This window comes from Anguilla rostrata, chromosome 3 (assembly GCF_018555375.3).
Source record: "Anguilla rostrata isolate EN2019 chromosome 3, ASM1855537v3, whole genome shotgun sequence".
NCBI classification, from domain to species: domain Eukaryota; kingdom Metazoa; phylum Chordata; class Actinopteri; order Anguilliformes; family Anguillidae; genus Anguilla; species Anguilla rostrata.
The window spans coordinates 7,419,670-7,446,815 of record NC_057935.1 but is presented as its reverse complement, the minus strand read 5'-3'; the positions used below and the strand labels follow the sequence as shown (position 1 = coordinate 7,446,815).

Below are 27,146 nucleotides of genomic sequence, written 5' to 3'. Positions count from 1 at the left end.
GGGGGTTCACCTAGTAGAAGGGCAAGCCTTTCTCTCTGCAAATTATGAAGAATCCAAACAGAGGTGTATAAAGCATGGTATGGACCCCCTCCCCCCCTCTGGGGCAGTACTGGGGCAGTACCACAGCCAATCCTGGCTGCACTTTTCCCCAGACCTTCTGCCTAATTGGAGGACAGTTTTTTTTCTGGACTAAAGAGCCTTTTCAGAGGAGGGGGAAGGTGAGCATAATAATCGCACTGAACGGCCATGTTACAGGGGGGGTCCCCTCCCCCCCACCTTGAGTCAGCTGCTCCTGACAATGCTGAGAGAACGCAACAGACTCGACTCGACTCAAAGCTCCAGCTTAGCGTGTTTTAGCTGGACGTTTTTCACGCACGACCTGCGACCAAAAAGTGCCTCCTCCCTTTCCCCAAACAAGCACAATCCAGGCCAATTAGCCTGAAATTTCGGAGTTGAATCCCACAGAAACAAAGCAAAGTTTTGAATTTGAAGGTGCTTCGTGAGAGCACTGTACCACCCCAGCCCCCCCCCGCCCCCCCCCCTGTTTGTAGGTGTCGAAAATCTCTCAGTCAGTCAGACCAAATATTACAATTAGTGCAACAGAAAAGACAGGCCTGACACCGGCAGCGACGTTGACAGCTCTCTGATCTCAACAGATTTAAGCGCACGGTTCTAACGAGAGCCTGCGTGCCAGAGAGCTGATTAGGGCCGGAACATCTGCTTCCAAAAGAATGATCTACGTCTCTAAACCAGGGTTATTAAAACAGCCCCGTGGCCACTTTAAGACGGTGATGTATACTCTTATCGGCGCAATAATGGAAGTGAATTGTCTATGTAAGCAAGTGCCGTGGCTCTCTGGTCTGGCGGCTGTTTATGGTGATGTCACAGTCTGTCTTAAACCTGTTATATTCACCCTGCGTTAAACCAGGAGGTATGTGACCGCAAAATGGATATATTCTCTTTGCACGTCAATAGTGATAGCGAATAAATTAGACAAATGCCCAAATATAAAAAACACATTTGTGCTTACAGTATTTGTGCAAGACAAAGCGAGCGAGCAAGTATACCCCCATAAAGTAACAGATGGCACTGTCTTATTCGGAAAGGAGGAGTAACGGCAGTGTCCGTGCTTTATGGTTTGTTAGTAACTGTTGCAACAGTTTTGTAGAGACATCCTCTTTGTTAGCGCCAGTGATGTATATCGTCATACCTTGTAATGGTAACAGACCCGTTGTCCTTTTAGGCAACAGTGGTGTATGGGAGTTTATGTCTTGTGCTACGTACCGTTATGTAGAGCCATCGCGTGTGTTCGCGCTTATACGGCGTAGTGCAGTTTGTGTTAACAATACTGTTATAAAGCCGTGGTGTTTATTGGCAACAATGTTGTGACAATCGATACACCAATTTTGTAGCTCTGCACATTGTGTAAGTAACAGTGTTGTACATAATTCTTTGTTTTGCAGTCAGATTTGTTGTTATGCTGAAGATTCAACAACCTAATGTGCAATTGTCAGTCATGAAATAAGGGAACGCTATCCAGATATCAGTCTTTAAGAAAGGTTGCAGAATTAAAAAAGGAAATTACATTGTTCAGGTGACTGTGGTTATTAGGTAGCTTGTCTGTCAACAACAGTGCAGAGTTTCTGTGTGCAGTGAGGAGATTGGCTCTTAATATGACCTGGGAATTTCTCGCTTCGTACAATAAAAACCAAAACATGGCCGCCACGATGCCCTCCGATACTGTGCTCTTTCGTGTCTTTACAGTAATGTGTCTGAAGAACCATTTAATCAAAGCAGAGTGAAGTTATATTACATGACCGCTTTTATTATCAGAGCAGTTGAGTGGGGGGACAAAAGACAGTTTGTCAGTGATGCTTGGCATAACAATGCCACGGGAGGACATTTGCTGCTCTGGCTGTCAAAGTCTTTCGTCCGGGTGTTTCAGACTTACCTCATCTGTCTTCTGTTGATTTTTTGTCGTAATTGTACAGTGTGTGATGACCCAGATATAAACTATGGCAGACCTTCAGTCTAACTCAGTGTGGTGTTGTACGTTGTCCTTAAGTCCTTGAGTGATTCATTCAAACCATGCATTACCTTTTAATGTACATATTTGTAGGTAATGTTTGACATTCATTTCAGTAACTTCCAAAATCATGATGATGGGCTGACATTTTTTTTTTGATGCAATGCTTGTTTAAATTTGTGATTGAACGTTAAGGACAATGTGCAGCCAGTAACTGTCAGATTGAATGTCTCTTTGCATCCATCCTGTGTCTATAAACCCAGTGTTGAATGGGGTATATTTATACATGCCAATTTGATTTTAATGTTAATGTATAGCTAAAATAAACAGAGGAAGCTGGCAACAAACCAAAAAGTTAGAACTTCTTAATAATCTCTCACCTCAGTCTTTGATTTCAGTATGTCCTATTTAATACAGTGAGCTGAAAATTTTATATGAAGAGTGCAAAAATACCCCAACCTATTGTAACAACACCCAAAACCAAAAAAAAAAGACTACATAGAACATAGGAACCACTGGGCAATAACTGATTAACCTAGAAGATGTTTGCATGGCTAAGCATCTACATAAGGTAAGATATCTGAACAGAATTTGATATTTTATGTCCTCAAATATTTTCGGAAGCTTTTTAATAGTAGTATGATTACATGCTTGGACTGTGTTCTGTTCGTTTGCATATTTCAGGCATTACCACTGATCTCCTGCCATATTTCATATGAAATTATGTTTTTCTTTATTCATAAAGACATAACTCATTAGCCAGTAATATGTCTATTTCAACAACAAAAAAGTTACATTAACAAATGCCAGAAAACTAATTGGTTAAACTGTTAAAGTTTTTGGTGCTAGTGCCCGTATACCTTACCATTTTTTTGTTTTTGTTTCTGGTTATTGTTTTTTTTTTGTGTTTGAAAGTAATTCAATGCTTTTAATTATTATCATTATTTTTCTTTGTCCCCTTTAACGTTGACCCAGAAATCAGATCTAGTAGATATGTCAGTAAGTGGTGTGGCTGTCCTCCTCATGCATGTGTCTGTGAGTTTCTGCCGTCCTCCGTCGTGCTTGCTTTGGAAAGAAACGGAGCTGCTTTCTGTGTGCATCCCCCCCCCCTCTTGTCTGAGTCCCGCCGCTCTCACCTGTCACTCCAGTGTCTCAGTGACCTCACGCTGATCATGTGACACACCTGTATGTTCTTTCGTATGTTTGGAAGATCTCTCTTTCTGAAACTGTTTTCTTTTTTTCTTTCTTTCTTTCTTTTTTGTCCACTTTCTGCATTGGCAGAGCGTCTTGGGATTGAATTTATGGGTATGGAACCATCATTCATTTCAATTTTTAAAAAACTTTAAATATTTATGATTGTAAAAATATATCATTTAGGTAAGTTAGGAGCTGCATAGGTGTTGTCATCTGTCATCTTACCAAATCTTTGAGAGGCTGATCTAAATCCAACGACTGAAAAAAAAAATCTCTGAATCTGTCAATCTGTTTCTACCCCCCCCCCCCTTTACTAGCAGTGTAGCCCCCTCCCTCAAACCTAAAGGCCTTTATTCACAGCACTCATTATTGCTTGAACAGAGCAGAAGTAGGCCCCTGAGGGGTTTTGAGGGGTGGGGGGGGTGTTTGGGGGGATAAAACCTGTTAAAAAAAAATGAAAACAGGAGCAGAGATCAGTTTTGTGTACAACCACACTCCGTGAGCCCCTCCCACCCTTCCTAGAGTGAGCGTGTTTACTCAAGGAAGACATGAGTTTATGCTGGGAGCTCAGATTTGTTACCAACCCCCCCCCCCACCCCGCACCCCCCAGCCACCCCCAAGAGCTCAACACAGTGTCTGAGTCAGCCCCTGTCTAAACTCTGCCCGTGAATCACTTGGAGGGAAAGGAAAAAAAAAAAAGATTTAAGAAAGAATACCCACGGCTATCTTTCCCGGGGTCGCCCTGACGCACGGCCCACGGCAACGGGCCCCCTTTTTATTCGGGCTAGTTCGGCGGGCCAGTTGGAGCACGTCCCGGATGCGCTGTCGCTCCGTCCCGCCTCCAGCACTGTCCCCCACACTACGCCCCCCCCCCCCTCACCTCCCCAGGTCACAACCCCACCCCCTCCCCGAACCCTGTTCCTACGCCAGCACTGCTAGTTTATATCCCCCATGTGCTCAGTGGTACTGTAGACCTGGAGCAGCTGTGGGACTTGTGAAACGGTACCCCTGTGCATAGACCCGCTGCTGTCATATACATCATGGTCCCTCTCAGGGAAGTCAGTTAATCCAGAGGGGAGGGCTGAGTGGTTTTATACCTGTGTGGTGTGTGTGTTTTTACCATTTGTGTCCATGTGTTTGGGGTTTTACTTCAACATCACAGTACCGTGACTGTCAAGTGCTCGCTAAACTGAGTGTGTGTGTATGTGCGTGCGTGCGTTCGTGCGTGTGTGTATGTGTATGTGTTTGTGTGTGTATGTGTTTGTGCATGTGTGCGTTTGTGTGTGTATGTGCGTGTGTGTGTATATGTGTGTGTTTGTGTGGGTTTGTGTTGGGGGGGCAGTCATTATTGTCTCTGAATAAAAATCAGGGGTTTATGTTGTATATGAGCAGGGTCGTCAGTTTTTCTGGAATTCTTAATTTTAACCTGTAATTCTATCCTCCATCACCAAGAGGGCGATGCAGGACTTTCTGAAGCCATTTGTTACAAAAATCAACACAATGCAGGGATCTTAATCATTAATCCGTTAATCCATGAATTAATTCAGTCACCACAAAAGTGTCTAGTTTTATCCATGATGGGCCCATGTGGGTGCATGCAGGGCTAGAGCAAAAAATCTACACCCTCACTGGTCCTTATAGGATAGGTTTGGGCTCCCCCTAGTTCAGAGACTCATGCGCCAGTAAACTCAGTAGATTCCGTTGATCCTTAATTGTGTAATTGGTTGTTTTCCTTTGACGGTTTTAACACTGATTGCTGCAATTACACTGCCTGCAGTGACACCTTGAGGATAAGGACAGAAGTACAGGTTTAAATGTTTCCCAGGTCACATGTTCAGGGAAAACACGTTTTAGAAACCCCCATATAAACGGGGGAGACTTGGGAGGGTTTTTTTTATTTGATTTTATTTTGAGACAAGAAGAAGGAAATGAGTGCTGCTGATTTAAAAGCCCCTTTTACGATGTGAATTGAGAGGTCTGGAATATCTGTAGTTTGCTTGAGGTTCTGGTCTCCCTTGCGCCCCCTAGCGTTACCCTGCTGTAATGAGCATGACGGGTGCCTTCCTCGCTCTCTGGTCCCTGCCACGGTGTCTGCGCTCCCATTTCCCTTTCTGTTTTTTGCTTTTCGTCGTCCTCCTCCTCTTCCGCCTTCCTCCTGTTCATCTCTCTTGTCCGTGTGGCTTCTCTGTGCCCACAGGATGCACTGTGCCATCTCTGTGGTTCAAAATCGGTCACAAAAAAGTCTCATTTGTGTTGAATTTTATTATTTTATTATTTTTTGCCTTTGAATTTAATTGAAGTTTATGGTCATTGCTGTTATGATGCAAAAATGTGAGTTGCATTGAATACTAATATGCAAATAGCATATAATTACAGCAAAGATCATTTATGTTTAGCTGAAATTTCGTTTTTCCCATCTTTCTCCCTTGAAATTATCTGGCGAAGAACTCTGGGCTTTTGCCATGCACTTTTGATGAGGTGGCCTGTCAATTTGTGTACGTAACAATTAGGAAAGCTAACAAGTAGTTAAGCTATCTAGCCCCTATTGGTCCAGGGAGTCATGGGTTGGTACAGCTTTCCATAAGAAAAGACCAGCTTCTCTCGACTCCACCCACTGTGGTAACTAAGACACGCCCCTATTTATATGTACTTTTACTAGCACCGCCCCCTCTGGTCATTCAGTGCTCACAGCTGACAAGGGCTCCTTTAAGCTCCGCCCAGAAAACATCTGATCTGACATTAAAGGCTTCATATTCCAAGGAAGAAAGGGTGAAAACAGAATTTTTGTTCATTTTGCAGCTTTTATTTATTTATTTTTTTTGTTCCAGAATTATTTTCGATCGCAATTTTACGTGAATACATTGAGAGCTGTGACAAAGCCCCCACCCTGGCCTGCTCTCCACCCCACCCCTGCCCAACCCCATTTTACCATTGGAACATTTTGTGCATGAATTGGACCAAGCCACCTGCTGGGGGTGGGGGGCCCGTTTCGGATGCTTTTTTTATGGGCACCTCCTTAAATTAAAAACTGCCCCAGCGGCTTTAGCTGGATGCCACCAAACACTCTAGGAAATGTCAGTTGAGAGGCCCAGAAGGCCCTGTTCGGGGGCCTCTGAAACAGCCTGCATTTTAATTAAAAAGGACCAATGCGGTCGTAGTCGTTTGACCACGGAACGCCCGGTGCTTTTTCGCCCAGCGCCGTGGCGGTTGGAGGGAGGTGCCCGTGAAATAGGACCGGCTCGTCTTCCAGCGGTGCGCTTTGGAGTATTCACGGTCGGCGGGCTGGCTGCTTTTCTGTGTCCTCGTTATCCGTACACATTGCCGTGCTTTTTGCGAACGTCGCACTGCTGGGGAAGAGGTTCGTTCTTTGATGTACAAAGCCCCGGTCATTCCTGATCGGATTTATTTTTAAATGCACCTGCGAGCGAAAGATTCCCGCGCGTGCACTGTCACGCTGTTTACACCTGGGGGTTTAGAGCCCATTAAAGCAGCAGCGCTTGCAAAGGAACTCTTCGCTCTTCACATGAAAGATTTTAACATTTGAGCTTAGAAAGTAACATTTTTTAGTTAGATACGGGAGAAAAGGGGCAACACTCTCAACACGACTGGTTGTAGTATTCCTGCATCTGTGGTTCAGACAGGAAGGAGGAGATTTCTCCAAACCTTGATAAAATAAATGAGAGTCAAAAGAATATTCTTTTTAACATTATCTCCGTAGCCTGTCTGCAACACATATATAGGGTTAGGATTGTGATATTGGTTAGAGTAAACCATGGGGTGAAAACCATGATCAGTTATTTATTTGAATCTGGTGTGGGAACGCGGGGCTACAACAAAAACCTGCATATACGCCGGCCCGTTTTGGATAAGATTGGACACCCCTGCACTTGGGCAAGAGCAGTGGTAACCAACCCTATTTCTGGAAATCTACCGTCCTGTAGGTTTTCATTCAAACCCCAACAAAGCACACCTCACTGGAGAGCTAAGATCTCAGTGAGCTATAAATTAGTAGTTAGGTATGCCAAATTAGGGCTGAAATGGAAACCTGCAAGACAGTAAATGTCCTAGAACGGTTGGTTACCACTGGACTGGAGTAGCAGCGAGCTCATACCAGCGATCAGGCACATTACACAACCCAAAGAGCTCCTATTCGAATGTATTTTACCAAATCTTTATAGGTGATTCTATCTCAAAAGAACACCAGGTAGCTCTGTGTATATGTAATTGGGTGTAAAACCTTTCAGAGTGATGAATCTGGTGGTCTATTCCTGTGCAGCTCCTGTGGGTTGAAATTACATTTATAACATTTGGATTGAGGACTTGCCTGTTCACAGCAGTGCAGAAGTGAATGGAGATACACAGTGAGCAGTGGGTGGGGGGGGGGGGGGAGAGAAAGAGAGATAGTAGTAAGTAGTATGGGGTGGGAGGGTCGGGGAATGTGCCGCACCTCACAGTGAAGGGATAGCTTTGGATTGGGTGATGATCAGGGCCTCCTCAATTCCCCGCCTGATGCACAGAAACCTGGGTCCTGCACTAACGCTGTGGTCTGACGATCACTTTCAGGCATGCGGGGCGACTAGGTTCAGAAAATAATGGCCCTGGAAGCAGCCAGGTGACTCGTTTGCTGTTCCAGCGTGGACTGTTGGCTGTAGCAGCAGCTTGGGAGGGACGGCTGCATCTTAACGTTCACTGTCTCTGCAGTCTGCTTGCTGAAAGCTGCAGATGAAGTGTCCTTCTCTGACTCAGTTCTCTGCAAGCTCAGTTAGGGTTCGGGTTAGGAAAAAAACTCTCTTTCCCAAGTTGCCTCTTATGAGGACCCCCTTGGGAAAGAATGGTTCTCACTGGCCATTCAGTTGACTGGAGCTTTTGAGCAGGAAGAATTTGGCCCCTCCTGTGCTGAAGCTTTATGTGCATTTGTTAAGTCCTCCTGGGAATTCGTTTTATGGCCCAGTGTACTTCTGCTCTGCGTCTGTCTTCTGGTGTCCAGTGAGTGTTTTTCTGTAAGCTCGGTTGGGGTTAAGGTCAGGGTTAGTGTCAGGGTTAGTGTCAGGGTTAGTGTCAGGGTTAGTGTCAGGGTGAGTGTCGGGGTTAGTGTCAGGGTTAGTGTCAGGGTTAGTGTCAGGGTGAGTGTCAGGGTTAGTGTCAGGGTGAGTGTCAGGGTTAGTGTCAGGGTTAGTGTCAGGGTTAGTGTCAGGGTTAGTGTCAGGGTTAGTGTCAGGGTTAGTGTCAGGGTTAGTGTCAGGGTGAGTGTCAGGGTGAGTGTCAGGGTGAGTGTCAGGGTGAGTGTCAGGGTTAGTGTCAGGGTCGGTAGTGTCAGGCAGTTTGAGGTGGTCAGGGTGAGTGTCAGGGTTAGTGTCAGGGTTAGTGTCAGGGTTAGTGTCAGGGTGAGTGTCAGGGTGAGTGTCAGGGTGAGTGTCAGGGTTATGGGTTTTTACTGCGGTGTGAAAAAGAAGAAAGGGCTTGAGGCCGTGTGTGTGTTTAGTGGAGGGGCACGTGCTCATCTTCGCCCTCCTGAAACTGACAGCAGAGGTGGAGGCAATGAGCACAGCCGGCGGATGGGACAGGGTGTACCAGATTTGGGGGAAACACGGTGAACCAGAGCAGATTGCGGGTCTGGCGGGACGGGACGGGTCTGGGCTCCGGGCAGTTCCAGTCCTCTCGTTCACGCTGGCCGCCATGGGGTTCACGGGCCATGTTTTTTTTGGGTTTTTTTGGCTTATTTAAAACTTGGTGGAGTGAACGGGGGAGTTTCTGTGCAGAGGTGTGGAAAATGGGAGTGTGCTGGTGTGGAAAGCTATCTGAGAGCGTGGGGTGGGGGGGGGGGGATATGACACCGGGTTAGCAGTGCAGGAGTGTGAGTGTGTGAGTGTACCTGTGTGTTTATGCGTGCATGCATGTATGTGAGTGTGTGCGTGCGCGTGTATGGGTGTTCCATGTGTGTTTGTGCGTGCATGCATGTGTGTGTGTGTGTGTGTATGACTTCTAAGTATGACTTCTCAATGAGGAAATGGAGAGATGGTGCGGGTGTGGGTTGTGGGGGATTTATTGCAGGTGTTTTGCACTGTTATGGGTCGCCCGCTGTCCAGCTTTGCACAGGGATGACTAGTGGGGCAGGGGGCAGTGTGGGGGGAGTGTGTGGGGTTCAGCGGGCTGACGGTGGTGTTGGGGTCAGTGTGTGGGGTTAGGGGGGCTGACAGTGGTGCAGGGATCAGTGTGTGGGGGTCAGTGTGTGGGGTTCGGGGAGCTGACAGTGGTGTAGCAGTCAGTGTGTGGGGTTCAGTGTGTGAGGTTCGGGGAGCTGACAGGGGGCTGTTGTTTGTTCTCATTCCCAGAGGCAGAGGAGCTCTATAAGAAGAGGGTCCTGACCATCACTGGCATCTGCGTGGCTCTGCTGGTGGTGGGAATCGTGTGTGTGGTCGCCTACTGCAAGACCAAGTAAGGCCTAGAGCCAGCCCTGCATGTTCTACAGCTCTCTCTCTGCTCTTCCCATAGCCTCCTTCTGTTCTTCCTATACCTCACTCTGCTGTTCCCTCACACTCCCTCTGCTCTTCCCACAGCCTCCCTCTGCTGTTCCCACAGCCTCCTTCTACTGTTCCTACACCCCCCCCCCTGCCCTTCCCACAGCCTCCCTCTGCTGTTCCTTCTATCTTCCCTCTGCTCTTCCCACAACCTCCCTCTGCTGTTCCCCCATCCTCCGTCTGCTCTTCCAATACCCTTCCTCTACTGTTCCCCCACCCTCCCTCTGAAGTTCCCTCACCCTCCTCCTGCTGTTCCCACACCCTCCCTCTGTCCTTTCCACACCCTGCCTCTGGAGCACGGTGCTGGAGCCTTGAGCCCAGTGAGTGATTAGGATCTACAGTAAAGAGCCATCCACCTGGGCATTTCCACTTCAGAAGGGAACAGTGTTTATTATTTACAGATGTTGGCTCAGCCAAGGGCAGGGGGCCTCATTACTGTAATGTGGTCCAATAAAATTGATTTACCATAGAATCTACATGCATGGCTTTTGCATGATTGGTCCAGGATTGCGACCCGTGTACCTGTCCTGTCATGGTTTCCTAATAAATCTGGTTTAGTCTGCGGCCTTAAGTAATTACAATTATAAAATTTGATTACTAATTATAATTTCAATAATTATTATATTTATTTGTAATAATTCATTTTACTTGTGCATGTCTGCTTTGGTTTCTATATATGTGTTGTTGTTTTTTTTTACATTCTAAAGGCTGTTTTATAGCAGTATTTGCAAAATATCACCAACAAAAAAACAAGAGAGAGGGAGGACAGAGAGCGAGGGAGAAAACAAATTTTCCAGTGCATTTTTATCAGAAAATCTCTGGGGAGGGAAAAAAAAAAAAAAGAACTTCACTTTGCCTGCACAGGAAACAGAGGAAGAAAATGCACAGCCACCTGAGGCAAAACATGTGTGCGGAAAACCCGAACCGGAACCTGGCAAACGGACCCAATCACCCTGGACCGGGCCCGGAGGAGATCCCCATGGTGGACGTGAGTTATTGATAGCGACACTCCTGCTAATACTGATACCGAACGTAATTTGTTTCTCTTGCGGTTATTTTGCGTGACTTGCTTTATTCGCGAAGAAATAATCTCCATCTGTGGTACAGGTCCTGCTTCCCAAGTGTTACGCTACACCAGGGGTACCCTAATCCGGCCCTCGGGGTCGGTGGCACTGCTGGTTTCCATTCCGCCCCCCCTGAACTGATTTGAACCTGACGCACCGGGTGAGCGCATGCTATCTCTGGCCAGTCATTATTGGACGATGGGCCGTCGGGCAGAAGAGAGAAAACCAGGAGTACTGCTGACCTTGAGGGCCAGATTTGAGTATTGCCGTGGCTACAGCATTACGCTTACACCGTGCCCCATCACGAGAAAGAGGCCAAAGCCGAGGTGTACCCCAATATACCCCAGAGTGACCTCCATGGATGATCACAACACACAGGTGCACTGGGCAAAGCAAGGCAGGACAAATACTGTGAATGAATTCAGTGTTTTTGTCTTTGTACTCTGAAGGGGACATGCACGATGGTCCACCCACAGTAGCCTAATCAGTCTCCTGTTTTAGGAGCAGTGATCGCTGTTTGGTTAATGCACAAACCAAATGGGCTGTCTTTAACCCCCGGATCCAAAATGGAGGAAATGAGACTTTGTGAGGGATAATCTACCGCTATAAATTCTCCTAAGACCTGGCAAATTCATTTTTGTCCCCTGTAGGGAACATGAGTCTCTGGTCTTAATCTGAAGTGCCATATATTCTAATGTGCTGAAACTTAAACCACAGGGGACATTCGATAAAAATAGATTATTTTTTGAAAATATTTCCACTGCGGCATGTTTTTGTCATCAAAGACTCTCACGTCAAAAAAATGTTTTAATACTTAAAACGTCTTTTTCACGATGCTCGGGAGGCTAACGCTAACGCTAAGGCAGCGCAGTAACCTTACATCCTCCTGTACTGTTAGCCAACAATCCGGATGGTTTCTTTACCAGAACCCTCTGGATGCTGTCCAACATCATTCAAACCCCAGTGTCCAATTAGTCAATGGATCTTACTTTGCATCTCATTAAACGTCATTCAGGTCTGAAATAGCCTCGGCAGAGCAAGTAATTTACGGCCATATCACTAGCGGCTTCGGCTAACGTGAATTGTTGTGTCAGCTGTGCCTTGAAATCCACTCCGTTACTGTAAATTGTGGAAATAAATAACTCTCCTCTGTACATACAGATTGTTTGTCTGTGTTTCTGCGTTCCCCTGCTGTCTGGTGGGTTGTGCTTTGGGGGCTCGTGTTTCTTGTTTGGCAGTAACAGTGGAGACGTTTTCCCAGATCTGTTTTCTGTAGCTGCTACGAGGACAAACAGGGTCTAAATAACTCAGACAAAGCCTGCATTACCCACAATCCCCTGTGGGGGACCCCATGTCGTCTGTGATCGTCTACAGTGTGGACTCAAACTCAACAAGTGAACGTGTATTACCCATAATCCTTTATTGGGAAGTGTATATTGCCCAACACCTTCTGTGAGGAAGACTACTTTACTCAAACCTTGACTATGCGAGAGTCACTCTGTTCACACTGACTCATTTCCTTTTGTGGAAGAGTCGCTCTGATTGCTGTAACTCTTTATGGCACTTTTATGGGAGAGTCATTCTGTACACCTTGACTATTTTCCTTATGTAGGAGAGTCATTCTGTTCACTGTGACTCTTCTCCTGTCGGAGAGTCATTCTGTTCACTGGGACACTGTGCTCATTGCCATAGAAGGGATTGGACCCTGTTTGTCCATGTGTCCTTTCAGTCAGAACATCTTCTGTTCTGTGGGGACATTAGAGGTGATTCATTATGCAGCATGATGGTTAGGGAACTGGGCTTGTAACCAAAAGGTTGCAGGTTCAAGGTGGGATGCTGCCGCTGCACCCCTGGGCAAGGTACTTAACCTGCATTGCTTCAGTACATATCCATCTGTGCGATGGGATACTATGCATAAAGTTGTGTAAGTCCCACCGGATAAGAGTTGTCTGCTGAATGCCTGCGATTCCCACGCGATGTGATGATTCTGCGGCTGTTTCCTGCAGTACATCTCAAAGAACGTTCCGGCCACAGAGCACGTGATTCGGCACGCGGGGACCTCCTTCACCGGCAGCCGAGCGTCTTCCAGATCCCACCACTCGTCCACCGCAACCCACTCTTCCAGTCACAGGTAAGCCACGCCCCCGCCCTCCTCCGGTCACGGGAGCCACGCGACCGATCAAAACGGGCCACACCCGCTCACCCGATAAGCCCGACCGCAAGGCGACCTCTCCTGCTAAACGCAATCCGCGCTTCCGTAGCATGGTTCCCCCCTGGTAACGTCTCAGATTTGCTGAATCGGGGATAATCCCTCTTGATTGTCCTGCCAAAGTATGTCTTCTGAGCTCACAGTGCCATAGGCAGTAGGTCTCTCTCTCTTCTACTGTAATCAAACACACACAAAAAATCGATGAACCGGTAATCCATCCAATCATACTTGTGATGATTAGGAGATTCCGCTAACGTCAATAGCAGCATCTGGAAAGTCAAAGATAAAGGCAGGTTTGGGATGACATTTGCAGAAATTGAAAGGGCTTGTTATTTCGTAAGTCCCCAGTGCACTGGCTGTTTCTGTACGATGGTCTCTAAAAGCTTTGTACACTCTGTGCAAGGGGCCACACCCCCAACCCCGGCGAGGGTTTGTGTGATTGTGCCAAAGTGGATTCAGACCGTGGTGGTGCATTTGCTTGAAGCCATTTGGAAATGGCATGAGTTTTGAAAATGCCAGGTCTGCATACTTGACCTGTTAAGGTGCAAGGTGGTTACAACTGTGTGATTAGAATGTTCTCAACTGAACATTCTAATACTGATGTAACAATCGCTACTGGTAATGGAAAGAAATGGAGTTCTAGAACACTGACATTTGACGTAATTTTGAAAAAACGTTGTTAAAAAACCTACTCTTCAAGGGGTTAATGCATGGACCTCAGCCAAGGGCAGGGTCTCATCGTGTTCTTCCTCGAGTGCCTTCTGCTCTGAAGAATTACCAAGAGTGATTTTGAAATGGGTACAGTGCAGGGAGGAGGTTGTTTGTCTCAAATTAAAATACGATGTCTTACAGCTGTGCAGTTGCCCCCCCCCCCCTTCCCTCCCCCCCAATCAAGTTCTGGATAAACAAACATTACGACGTTCAACTGTTGTATTTGGCCTCTCGTTTTATGGAGAAGACGTCCGCACCTGCCTCCCTGTCTCTTAAGCTTTAAACCGAAAATCCTTTCCATCTGCTGCGTCGCACAGACAATCAGCACAATCCATCACTCCATCTAATGGACACAGTCCAGGTACACGGTAGTGTACCCTGGCTCCGAGAACAGAACGACTGGCCCCAGAACTTTCCGTGACCCCGCACTGCAGGGGGAGTGGACGGAGCAGCCGAGGCTCGCCAGCTTGAAATGGGAAGGGGAGGGGGGGGGGGGGCTAAAAACTCTCTCGAATGCTAACTGTCCTGAACCTCTTTTACCCTCTAGCCCCGCGTGATTAGCAAGCAAGCATGCCGGCTTAAATAAAGATAACTCATTTGCCGTGCTTTTAATTCATTTCTGCCATTAAACTTGGTAGCTTCTTAGAGTTTGAACCCTTGACATGAGAGTGTTTTAAACGTAACGGCAATATTGGAGGTGTCATCTTTACCGTTTCCTTTATATATCGCATTATTACCGTTATATTTCTAAATGATTTAATTCGTTCCCGTGTGTAGTATTACAGTGATAAAGGTTCTCACAGTTGATAGGCGATCTTTATCGTTATAGCAGAAACTCCTTCTCAGGCCCAAGAGTAACAACAACGGAAGAACACAGAAAGAGGTTCCCGTCGGCAGCTGGGAGTGTTTTTAGCCTAGCCCGGTTTAAGCTGGCGGGCCGTACCCGAGGGCAAACGATTCCCGGATCGCGTTACCGCTCTCCCGCTCTCCCGCTCTCCCACGGCAGGATCGCATGCGCTCACCACCGCAGTCTCTGGCCTGCTAGCACTAGCGCCTGCTGCTCGGCACCCCCGATCCAGACTCAAACACGCCCCCCCCCCCCCCTCCCCGTCCCCCCGTCCCCCCAGAACACTGGGCAGATGCGCAGTGTTTACGGAAGGCGGACATTCGTTTAAACACTTTCTCCTGTTTTACGGCGCTGCTGGGGCGGAACTGCTGAGTTAGCGTTTCTTTCTTTACTTTTTTTTTTTTCCTCCCCTGTTCTGGTACTTGGTTACTCTCTTGCACCACCATCCACCCTTTTTTTCGCCCCTAAACGTTTGGCCTCTCTTCCTGCTGTCCTCTGCCTACGGCTGGCCATGGGTGGGGAGGGGGTGGGGGGGGGGCAGGGAAGGGGATGCTGTAGCATGTGCAGGAGATGATATGTTTGCAGGGACGCATGTCTGTCTGTCTGTCTTGGTGTGGAAGAGGAGGAGGTGGCGGAGTAGGAGGAGGAGAGAGAGAGGCGGGGTGAATGAATGTCATGGCGCTCTTGCTTTCCCCCCACCCCACCCCACCCCACCCCCTGCCCCCCCTGCCCTCCCCCCCCCCCCCGTGCAGAAACGAGGACCGCACGTGGAGTCTGGACAGGACGGGGAGTGTGATGTCAGACTCGCGCTCGGGCATGATGTCGTCCTCGGTGGGGACCAGTAAATGCAACAGTCCTGCGTGCGTGGAGGCGCGTGCCTGGCGTGCGGCACACTGTGGCATTACTGAGCCCCACGCCCCCCCCGCCGCCGCCGCCGCCGCCGCCGCGCGGTACAGGGACTCCTTCGACTCTCTGGGAGACTCGCCGCACAGCGACAGGTGGGACGCCCCCCCCCCACCCCCCCCCACCCCGCCCCCACGCCCGCGCCGCGGCGCCGTGCGCGGTCCCGGGTGTGCGCCTTAAAAACGCCCTCTCGCGCCGTCCCGCCGGTCCCACGGAGCTGGCGGGAATCGGGTCGTTTGAAAGATTTAATGGCAAACGAAAAAAAAGAATAAGAAAAAAGCCTGCTGCACAAAGACAGCTTGAGGAACCTGGACCTACTGTACAGGCCGTCATTTTAAAGAGAACTGGGCCATTATTGAGTATTAAAACTCAAGGTCAGTTTGTTACGAATCTGAAAATTCTCTTATAACCGTAGACGGCAACGCTTCAGAAAATCTGCATTATGTTGTACAAGAGTCCTGTTGTGTAACAATGACGCTTGACTTTGGTTCCCTCGCTAGCACAAAAATTCTTAAATATTACAGTCTTAAATGTTAGAAGGAGCAACTGCACCCGAACTGGGGAAATGCTATACACGTGCAGTTAGAGCGAGATCTGTAAATGCAGAGTAAGTGGGCGTCTTGAGGGTGGAACACCCCAGCTGTGGGAAAGTGGGAGGGTAGCCAATGCGGGTGGGGGGGGGGGGGGGTCGGGGGTTGCATTACCCCTGTCGAGGGGTAACCCTGAACATCAAAATTTACTCCTGCCAGGATTCATTAACTAAAAAAATAAATAAAAGTGGGGTTCTTCACCCGTGTCACTCAGGACTGGGCAGTGAGCCTCCTTTCTTCGATCACACTCAGATCTCGCTCAAACTCAGAAACTTCGCTCCTAATTTTTTGGGGGCCGATCCAGCTGTTGTCCTTATTAGATCTTTAGTTCCCTGCCTGCTGCTGCTCATTACAGACCAGAGAAAGCCCCAGTTTCTGTGTCTGGAAATCCAGCAGGGAAAGTCACTGAGCTGGATAAATGTTTGATGCTGACTAAGCATGAATAGATATGAATTTGTGGATGTTCTATAAAAGGCTATGTGAAGCTATATGACAAGAGAAAAAAAAGATGAGTTATCTGTAAAATGACAGGCAGAGAGAAGTACCTCGATCTATAACCATTAACCATGTTTTTTTCCACTGTGTGGTTTACAGTACTATGCAATGTAGGTAAGAATACATATACTGTACATCCTTTTTTTAAAAAGTACTGCAGAAATACATTGCCGACATTTCAGATTTTGCCATTGAACCTTTCAAATGCCATTGTTTTTAAGGAGTACATTCAGATTCTCACAGTGCCATGGAACAGGTGGGGCAGAGGGGGGTGCTATGGGAACTCACAAAAACATGAGAAGATACAACAGGACACAACAAGGCACCAGGAGTCCGGAGGGAGAGGCAGAGGCTGACTGCTCAGCCTGGGTCCCAACACTGCAACTCAGATACACACACACATACAAACATTAACATGCACACACACACCTAAACACACACACACACACACACATACACACTCCTCACACATACGCACAGGCACCCACACACACGTGCGCGCTCACTCATGCACATGCGCACACACACACACACACACACACACACACACACACACACACCCATTCACACAAACACACATACACACACTTCTCTGCTGGGATTCTGTGTTGCTCCCAGCAGGGAGCCAAGTGGGACTGAACCACTGTTTTTTTTTTTTTTTTGCGTGTCTCCCCGTCCCCCCTCCCCCCTCCCCCCTCCCCTCCACCTCTCCCTCCTCCCCCCTCCTATCCCCCCCCCCCACCCCCTCCCTCCACAGGTACGTCTCGGCGCTGACGACCCCCGCCCGCCTCTCTCCCGTGGACTTCCATTACTCACTGCCCCCACAGGTGCCTACCTTCCAGATCACGTCTCCCCTCCCGCCCGCGGCCCGGATGCCGTACTACCTGGAGGACGACCAGCCGCTGCTCCGCCGCTTCCAGCTCCCGCTGCAGGACGTGGCGCGGCCGCAGCGCCGGACCTACCTGAACGACAGCACCGGCAGCCTGCCCGCCAGCCCCTACCGGCTGGCCGCCGACGAGGAGTACGAGACCACCCAGGAGTACCTCTCCTCGCTGGAGCAACCAAAGAGGGCGGCGTCGGGCGGGGGCAGGCGCTGGAGGAGGTCCAGACTCAACGGGCACGTGGCGCCCCGCGGGGACTCCGCCCGGAACTACAGCTCCCAGAGCTGCCTGTCGGACAGCGACTCGGAGGAGGAGGAGGAGGAGGAGCAGGGGGAGAGCACGCCCTTCCTCAGTATGCAGAACATGAACGCCGAGCCCGTCGCCGGCTACAGGCCGCCCGACAGCCGGACTTACCACCCGTCGGCGCGGCACGGTTCCCGCGGCAACACGCAGGCCAGACTGTCGCACTCCCGGTCGAAACCGGACAATGCACCCCTTTAAAAAAAAAAAAACTAAAAAAAAAAAAACTTTCAAAAATATATAAAAAAACTAAAACACAGAAAAAGAAAAAAAAAAACAAACCTCCCGACAAACAATATGCTATAGACCTGCACCTATAAGAAATATTTTTATTTTATATAACAGACAGATATTCTAAACAAATGAAATATTTATTTTCATTTTAGCAAAAGTTGTCTACTAGCTAACAGCAAAGACTTTTTTATAGGAATACTATTTATATGTAAATTTTGATTTACAGCATTAAAAAAGACGTGCCAATTTTTTCACAACTTAAAAAATAGAATAATATTGTGGTGCCTTTTGCTGTATGCTGATGCCAGAGGTCCAGTTGAGTTTTTTGTAGCCTTTCTTATACGGACTCCTCATTTTTATAGACATTCTTCTTTTTCTTTCTTTTTTTTTTTTTTTTTTTTTTTTTTTGGTTGTTTGGGATCTCCCCCAATTTGAACTGTGATATTTTCTCTCTTCATGCAATATAAGCCACTTCTGCATAAGGTGTATGTTTACATGAATATGATTCTCAGACGTGAGGTTTGACATTTTCTTTTCTCTGACAGGAAGTTGACAAATGCAACGCAGTCTCGTTTCCTGACTCACGGAGAAAAATCATTGTGTCGAGTCTCGCCGACAAACCCGCGCCGTTTTCGTCTTTCGTTTGTTTTCCGCTCCCCGTTACCGCGAGGCATTCCCATTGGTTAAGGAGGAGTGCAGGTGTGAGAGTGAGCATGACATGTTTTTGGAGGTACCTGTACATAACAAGGCCTGGATGTTTGAGAGAGGCTGTGTACTGTGCGTGCATGCGAGCGAGCGAACGTGTGTGCGAGCGTGTGTGTGCGTGCGCACGAGCACGCCTGTGTTTCTGCGTCTTTGCGTGTGTCGCAGCCGCTGACGAGCCTGGGTTTCTGTGTTCCTTGGAACGCGGGGGAAAAACCCCTTAAGGGTATATGTATGATATTTTTAGGGACAAGCTCTGTTGCACTGTACCCCTGCTTCAGGAGTAGCCAGGGGGCCAAGGAGATGCTTAGTGGTGAGCTAAATCCAGCCTGGGTCTGATTCTGGCCTGAATGGACCGCCCAAACCCCAAAATCCCCCCTCCCGTAATCCGCCCCACGCCCCTGTTTCTGCAGCCCCAAATGAGGGCCGCACAGCGTCTCAGGACTTTCACATAAACCGTCAGACCGAACCAAGACCCCTGCACCCCCCCAGAGCACACTGCATTATTCCCCACACCTGTTCAAAACAGTCTCCGAGCCTTTTCACTTTCATGGATCATGTGAGAGAGAGAGCATGAGAGAGAGAGTGTGAGAGTGAGAGAGTAAGCATGACTGACAAAAAAAAATAAGAGAAGGACATGACAGAATGGGCAGCTGTGATATTTCATAGAGGTACAGTGTTTTTCTTTTTTTTTGTTTTTGTGATTAAAATGCCAAAATATGCAAAATGATTTGTCTTATAGCTCTGTTTTGCGTGCATTCTGAAGGCTGCAATGGCTCAAGATGTGAGGTCACCACAGTGATGTCCATTTGATGCTCCAATTACCAAGCTTTTATTTAAAGAGATTAACCAATTACCAACCAACTTACCGCATTAACAGTACACTAAGCATTATTATTATTATTATTATTATTATTATTATTATTGTTATTATTGTTGTTATTATTATTCATGGATACAATGTTCACGTGTTCTTTTATTATTTAGCCTTTTCTCCATAAAGAGGTCCTCGGTACTTTGTCAGTACAAGCACCTGAGCTCTGATTTTTATTTATATATTGATACAGCCTGAGTGAGAAAATTTCATGTAAGTGCATTTCATGTCTTCCTTATGGTTTTTCACAATTAATACTTTTGACATTGACCAGTAGTTGCCAGTGGTTACCAAATGAAAAGTGCGTGGAGATTAACTGGATTTAAAATTATCCGTCCTTAAAATTTCAAGGTTTTTTTAAAATTAATTTATTACTTTTTTATTGTTCATTTCAAGGTCAGTAAAAAAACTGTAGGGTGAGCATATTTTGGCATTGCATTGCTTTTATACAATACAGGTGAATAAGTTCTATGATAGCAATCACTAAAAACGTGTTGTTTCCCATTTCCAATTCAAGTCAGTTATAAAGACAAGTGTTGATTTATTCCGAAATTATAAAATAAGAAGATTAGAAGAGTACTTATGGCTTTATCAAAGGCACAGTTTTATAAATATATTAGAAGAAGAAAGAAGTCTTTCTCTGCTCAGATTTCAGAAGTCCAGGTTTTGTTTATTTGTTAAAGTTTTTTGTTTTTGTTTTGTTTTTGTCACCTGATTCTGTATATGAGTCATTTGAATGATGCCAGTGAAAGGGAGCGTGCTTCTCTAGTTAGCTTAAATGTGAACCCCCCCCCCCCCCCCCCCCATTAGAATCTCTTCTTCTTCTTCTTCTGTCCTGGTCGTTTGAGTTCCTCAGATTTGTTTTCCCCACCTTGCTTGTCCTATTCAGCACCTCCCCTCTGCATGTTCCTGAGGTCCAGGTAGATGGGTGCATGGTTTAAATCAACAACTGAAACGTATTCCACTCGGTGAAAGTGTTTTTAATTTAACATTCAGCAATAATGAATCCCTTTTTTTTTCATTTCCATCCTTGGAATATGCTAGAAATTTTGCGAGTTTCGTCATAAATACTTGTAAAAAAAAAAAAAAAAAAACTACAAAAAAACAAACCACCTGTTCATATAAAAAAATAAATCTTTATTCATACCATTTTAACATAATGTGGTGAAATTTATGAAGTATGTTTTCCCTGTCCCCTGCCATTTGAATTTGGGGATTTGTTGATGTGTGTCACGTGACTGCTAAGTTGTGGTCATGTGACTGCTGGTGTACTCAGCGACAGGATGTCACATGGAGGAAGAGGGAGTTCAGAGCAGGAAGTGCCTGAACGTCATTCACTTCTTTACCTGAAACCAGGTGAGAATGATTTAAAAAAAAATTTTTTTTTTTTTTTTTTTTGTGATGTTTGGAGTTGAACACCCTTAAAGCCCTAGAGAATCGCATTTATTGGTCTTCAAACATACAAAATCCCCCAATGAGCAGTAGGGGAGGGGGATGGTAAGGAGAGTGGGAGGACTCCTGGGGGGGGGGGTAACACAGCTGCATGTGTGACGGTTTTGACCCAAATTAGGCTGTTGCTAGTAACCAGAGAATTTGGGGGCTAGCTGGAGATCCTCATTTAAAGCGGTATGCTTGTTAATCCCAATAAGCAATCAAACAACTGGCTCGGGGCAATTAGCAGAATTAGCAGCATAGACCAGAATCCCCTACTTCAAGATTGTGATCATCCTATGCACTTCATCTTTTGATGTTTTTTTTTTTTTCTTTTAAGTTTTCATGAAATAAAACACACTACCACAGGACAAGTATGACTCCTAACTACAGGCGGCGCAACGATAGAAATGCACAAACCCTAAAATGGGCGAGGTTTATGACATCCATCTCCCCTTTACACTTTGAGCTATCAGTTGAAAATTCATTTTAAAATAAAAACTGAAATATCCTGTGTGAAGTCAAGAATAGGTGAAAGAAAAACAAGGAGTAAATTGATCGGGGGTGCGTAGGGTCCCAATATTTGGACAACAAATTCCCTGTGAAAGTTGGATGTTTAAACCCAGTGATGGAAGGCCCGAATCCATACATATACAAGGTTAAGTGCAATATAGCTCAGGTTTATAGCCTGGCTACATCCTAGTCGGCTAGAAAGCTTTCACTTTTCAACCAAATGTAGCCAGGTTGTCTGCTGAACACCTAGGAGGCGTTTCAATGACTTTTCACCGCAATAATGTGCACTGGGAGGTATCTTTGAAAGGACGACGCCGTGCAGGTGACCTCTGTGGAGCGGCATGCTGGTCAGGTGGCCTGGCCGAACGATCCCACCTGTACCACGTGAGGACAAATCGTGTCACCCGGGCGCAATCCAGCTGTAGCGAAGCGACTCCGAAATCTCAGCGCCTCCACTCCGACTGGTCACCCTGCCCGCTGTTTAAGTGAAGTGTCTGTCGGAGGCAAATATTTACACAGCGGCATGAAAAATGTGCTTCTATTCCTGTACATTTCATCCATCCAAATGCCCTTTATGAGGGAGGGCAATCAGTTGTGTGGATGTGCGTGTGTGCGTGTGCGTGTTTGTTTGTGTGTGTGTGTGTGTATGCCTATGTTTGGGGTGGTCGGGGCTATGGGGGATGCATGATGGGTAAAAAAAAAAAGGACTGCAATTTGGGAAGTCCGGGTCAGGGGTAGTAATGTGGTGATAGGGGGCAGTGGTGTGAGATGGGGCAGTAAGGTCAGGGGTAGTAATGTGGTGATGGGGTAGTGGTGTGAAATGGGGCAGTAAGGTTAGGGGTAGTAATGTGCTGATGGGGGCAGCGGTGTGAGATGGGGCAGTAAGCACTGAGAGCAGTTTAGTGTTGGGGTCGGACCAGTCAGCTGTGAGGGGCAGAGGTTACTAAATCCACACAGCTTTAGAGATTTAGAGTCTGAGAAGTTCATCTGGATTCCATCTGCACCGACGAGGTTTCCCCGCTCAACCACAGCGATGGCTATCAGGTTTTACGTGCACCTTTGTTCTTTTTGGGCAGTACCTGCATGTTACAATCAGAAACATGTGTCCGCCATTATTTTATATGGACTATCTAATCAAACTTGAGTGAGCTAATATATCTTTTGAGCTGTTGAAAGGGGAGGCTGTTTTTTTTAAAAAAAATTTTTAAATTAATATAATAATTCTCACAAACTGTCTTTCTCTTCCCTGCCCACAGCAGAACATTATTTCAGTTTAATGTTATTAATTTTAGTCAAACAACACAACCCCTATTAACCAACATGCACATTTTTCCTATGAACACTTCTCAAAACATCAAACTTTATTTAATGCTTGATTGATGCAGCTTGTGAAATATGCATACGTAGCATACATTTTGTGCTTAGCTTTAAGTGGATTTATTCTCAGAATTGCGTAAAATGTTTTGTTTGGAACATTTCTGTGTTTGTTTTGCACTCTGGTAGATGTATCACAGCTGCTGTGTCCAAATAAGATATTCTGAAGTTTCAGCGCAACACAATTTTCACAGTAATATTCGTGTTAAGACAAATTTGGCACAGTACGCGTGTAACCTAAACACATCGACTCTGTGCTTACTTGCAAGGTCAAATGCATTGTGAAATGTAGTCCTGTAGCTTATATTTTATACTCATCATATAATATAAACATTCACATATGTAAGTCATTTCATATAGTATAAGTGTGTTTCTTATATTTAATATTTTACATACCATTACAATTTGCTAAGATAGCTTAAACTAAATATGGACACACACACACACACACGCATATACATACATACATACATACATACAAAACCAAAAGTTTAAAAATTTGTAAAATATGTTAAAAAGACATCCCAGCCATGATTTCCAGATGCAATATTCATAATCACAAGCAGCATTTTCCAGGATCCAACACCTGCCTTTTACTCCTACTGATGGGGCTGGACCTCTGACTTTGCCATCTATGTGATGCAGCAGTGATTCCTTTCACAGTTCAGCCCCATCCAATTTTTGTGCAGCAGGTTTCTGTACATGGATCTTTGTGTGACCACATTCTGTGCAGCAATATCGTGAGTTTGTGATTGTTGATTTTTAAAAAATATATATATATATTAGGACCTCTCTGCTGCTAACATGGGGGGCTGAAAAAGGTTTTGGTACTGCTGTGAGATCCAGCCATGCGTGCAAATATGTCTCCTAAGTTATATGTCAGTGGCTCCACAGTGTCCCCCTGTCACTCAGCAAGGAACCTTGGCATGATCTTAGATGACCAGCTGAACTCCTTGAGACACATCCTGGCAGCCGTCCAGCCCTGAAGGTTTTTCCATCGCACCATCGGGAGAATCCGCTCCCTCCTTCACGCACGAGGCGACACAGCTACCCGCCCGTGTCCTTGTAATCTCTCGACTGGGTAACTGTAAAGCCTCGGCGGCTGGTTTGTCCTCCTGTACCGTTCAGCCACCACTGCAACCGGTCCAGAAAGCTTCCGTCCACCTGGTCTTCGGCCCGCTTAAATTCACGTGAACCACACCCACTTTGGATCATCCTTCACTGGCGGCTGCCTGCGTTCAATTCAAGTCACATGACACGCCAAGCTTTCTGACCCTTGCTTCCTTCAGACAATGATGACAGCATAAACCCCAACCAGACCTCCCCCCCCCCCCCCCACCCACAAACAATTTGTAGAACTCCATCGCAGCTACAGGGCTAATGGATGTTGAGTCACATGACGTGACCACTCTTCCACCAATAACGGATCAGTGTTTTGTAGTAATCGAATTACGGACGTCAGAAAAAATGTAATTCCTGCCCCACTAATCGATGCCATATGAACCTCCGTGACTAACGTTGGGTTAGACGGCCGACTAACATCAAAATGTTGTGGTGGGCTCTGTTCGGCATCCTCGTGCCTGCGGGCTATCCCGTCTCTGGCAGCCACTGTTCACGGCCCCGGCAGTTCATCCGCCCCCATCCTCCCATTGGTGGAACAGCCTTCCACAATCAGCCAGGAAGGCCGGTTAACTGGCTGCTTTCCACAGACGTCAGAAAAGCCACCATCTCAAGCTACAGCTCAGTATTTTTTTTTTTTTTTTTTATTAAATCTTGCTTTTTCCATTATCTCACAGGTCCTGCAGCATGCGATTTTTTGACAGAGGCATGTGATACTTAGCCTATAGCTCTCGTGCTGTTTGTTTGCCATGTGAAGATGCGCAATTTTAAAAGTTGCTTTGGCTGCCAAATGACAAAAGGTTGCAAATGAAAATTTAATCGAAACAGTCTGAGTTTCAAAATATTATGTGCCATACCCACAGGCAAGTTGATTAGCTTGTCATTCCACCATTCTTTGATGCAACCACAAGAAATTTAATAGCTGCAGAGAGGTCTGTCCAGAGATGCAGCGTGCCACATTTATTATGCAAATCAATCCATTTTTATAAAGGAGTAATATTTTGAGGTTTTTATTTCTTCTGAAAATAGAAAATGGCAGAAAATGAAATGTTGTGGACATCTTGAATACCCAAGGCAGAGCTTTTTTCCCTGGATGAACAGGATCTTTGAGGTTAGTTTCAAGTCTCTAGGTCAAATGGGGCAGGAGTTGTGATTGCTGAAACATTGTAAATTAAAGTAACAGTAATAGCACCATCAAGTGGCCAATCAGTGCCAAAATTAGACTTACCCCCTAGCAATGTACCAAGTTTCATAAGAAACACCAATACATTGGTATTGCATCTGGTTGTGAATAAACATAATTTCCCATCCTCCTGAATATATATAATATATATATATATATATATATATATATTAGAATTTTTGTTGAAATTTCAACATAAGAATATAGTCTTCTGTGTTTGCAGTTTCCCACTGAAACAGACTTTTCCTCATAAATATCTCCAAATACATTTTTACTTTATAATTTCACCATAGTTGTTGAATAAACACGATATCCCATCCATCCATTAGAATTTTTGCCTTTTTTGCATAAGTCTTTTGTTTTTTGCTCTTGTGAAAGAGAAACAAACTTTCCCATCATAAATATCTCCAAACTCAATTTCACTCCATTATTCCTCTGTGGTTGTTGAATTATCATGAGTTCCTATCCAAAAAATACATATTCAGGGTCATTGAATTCATCAGTTTTTGGTCATAAGGTCATAAGTCATATGTTTTTTGCTGTTTTCCCAAGAAACAGACTGTTCTTCATAATTATCCCCAAACACCTTTTTATTCTTGTCACCTGGTCATTGAAAAAATTATTTCCCATCCATCTCAATGAAAGAAAATACATATTTAGAATTTTTTAATCAGTCAGGTTTTGGGCATAAGACATTTTGCAGATATTTTGCAGCCTTTTTGTGAAATATTTTTCCTCATAAATGTCTCCAGATATGTTTTTATATAATAATTTCACTGTGGTTGTTCAATAATATTTCCAGTCCATCTGAATGAAAAAATACATATTTATAATTTAGAATGACTGACTTTTTGTCGGTAATAAGACTCTTAGGAAAAATCTGTGGTCCTCCAAATGTAGGACTAATCTTTTCAATAAGCCTTTCCCTATTTCCTCAACTTAAACCAAATCTTGCACATACCCTAACATCATTTTCTAAAACGAACCCTAACATTAGCTCTAACCCTAACCCTACTTCTAACCAAAGTAGCAATCTCAAATATGTGGCTGCTCTATAGAAATAGGTGAAGAACTTTTTTAATTATCATGACTTCAACAAAAGAAATACGAAAAATATTTTGGAAGTCATTTCTGATTATATAAATAAATACAAATTAACTGAAGAAAAAAAAATTCCTAAGGCTATATTGTTGGGTCCTGTTAAGACTCAGATCTGTGCAACTATAAAACTATAAACTATAAAAATCCATGAAATGAACAGCTCTCCTTGTGTTGTAGTTTTTTTTTAAATCATTGTGTGCCTTTCTGATATCTAGGTAATTACTAAAATTACACCCCTGTGAATGAATAGCATCATTAAAATCACTATAAACACTGATTAATTAGTTCGCAGGCAGTATTATGTGGTACGAATGTATGTGACATTATTGATTTGACTGCTCACCTCTCTCTAAAATCTAATATGTTTAGGGCCAAACAATTAAATTGTGTGATATATTTTGGAGCACTTTGGGGCCACAATGGCATTCCTGTTTAGGGCCACAAAAACTCCCTGGGGCCATCTCTGCTAATTGCACTCATCGTTATGGCTCATTGCTGATGTCATAAAGGAGAGCTTATTCATTTCAGTTTTTCCAGAAGATGGAATATTATATATTATATGAAATTATATAGGAACACACAACTGTCACCATGCTGTTTCTTGAGACTCATCCAAACTAAGATTTCTGCGTGTATTCAGCATCTGAGATCTTGGGGTGGGCAGGATATCAGCCCACAGAAGAGAAGCTGTATTGACAGTAACAGCGCCATCTGCAGGACTTTTTATTTATTTATTTTTGCTGCTGTGACATGGCGCTTCCTTGTCAGAAAGTAAAGATTCTCAGATATGTTTCTAGTTAAATGCGTCACTTTAACAAATGACTTAAAAGTAAAAGGTAAAGTAAATGTCCAAAATGGCTAACAGCTCATGTCATGG

The 27,146-nt window shown here is 45.5% G+C and overlaps 1 protein-coding gene across 4 annotated transcripts in view; it reads left to right on the top strand.

Moving 5' to 3' along the window:
- LOC135250019 (pro-neuregulin-2, membrane-bound isoform-like) overlaps nt 1–19,404 on the top strand; it is a 31,485-nt gene extending 12,081 nt beyond the window's left edge. For 2 of the 4 annotated variants that reach the window (XM_064325816.1, XM_064325815.1), the window contains exons 3-7: nt 9,553–9,655; nt 10,603–10,726; nt 12,809–12,933; nt 15,322–15,567; nt 17,315–19,404. In XM_064325816.1, the coding sequence (XP_064181886.1) occupies nt 9,553–9,655; nt 10,603–10,726; nt 12,809–12,933; nt 15,322–15,567; nt 17,315–17,939 (1,223 nt within the window). In that variant the 3' untranslated portion in view covers nt 17,940–19,404. Of the gene's footprint in view, nt 1–3,307; nt 3,332–9,552; nt 9,656–10,602; nt 10,727–12,808; nt 12,934–15,321; nt 15,568–17,314 lie in introns of all 4 variants that reach the window. The other 2 variants (XM_064325814.1, XM_064325817.1) reach the window with 2 other exon arrangements.
- Nucleotides 19,405–27,146: the final 7,742 nt, after the last annotated feature.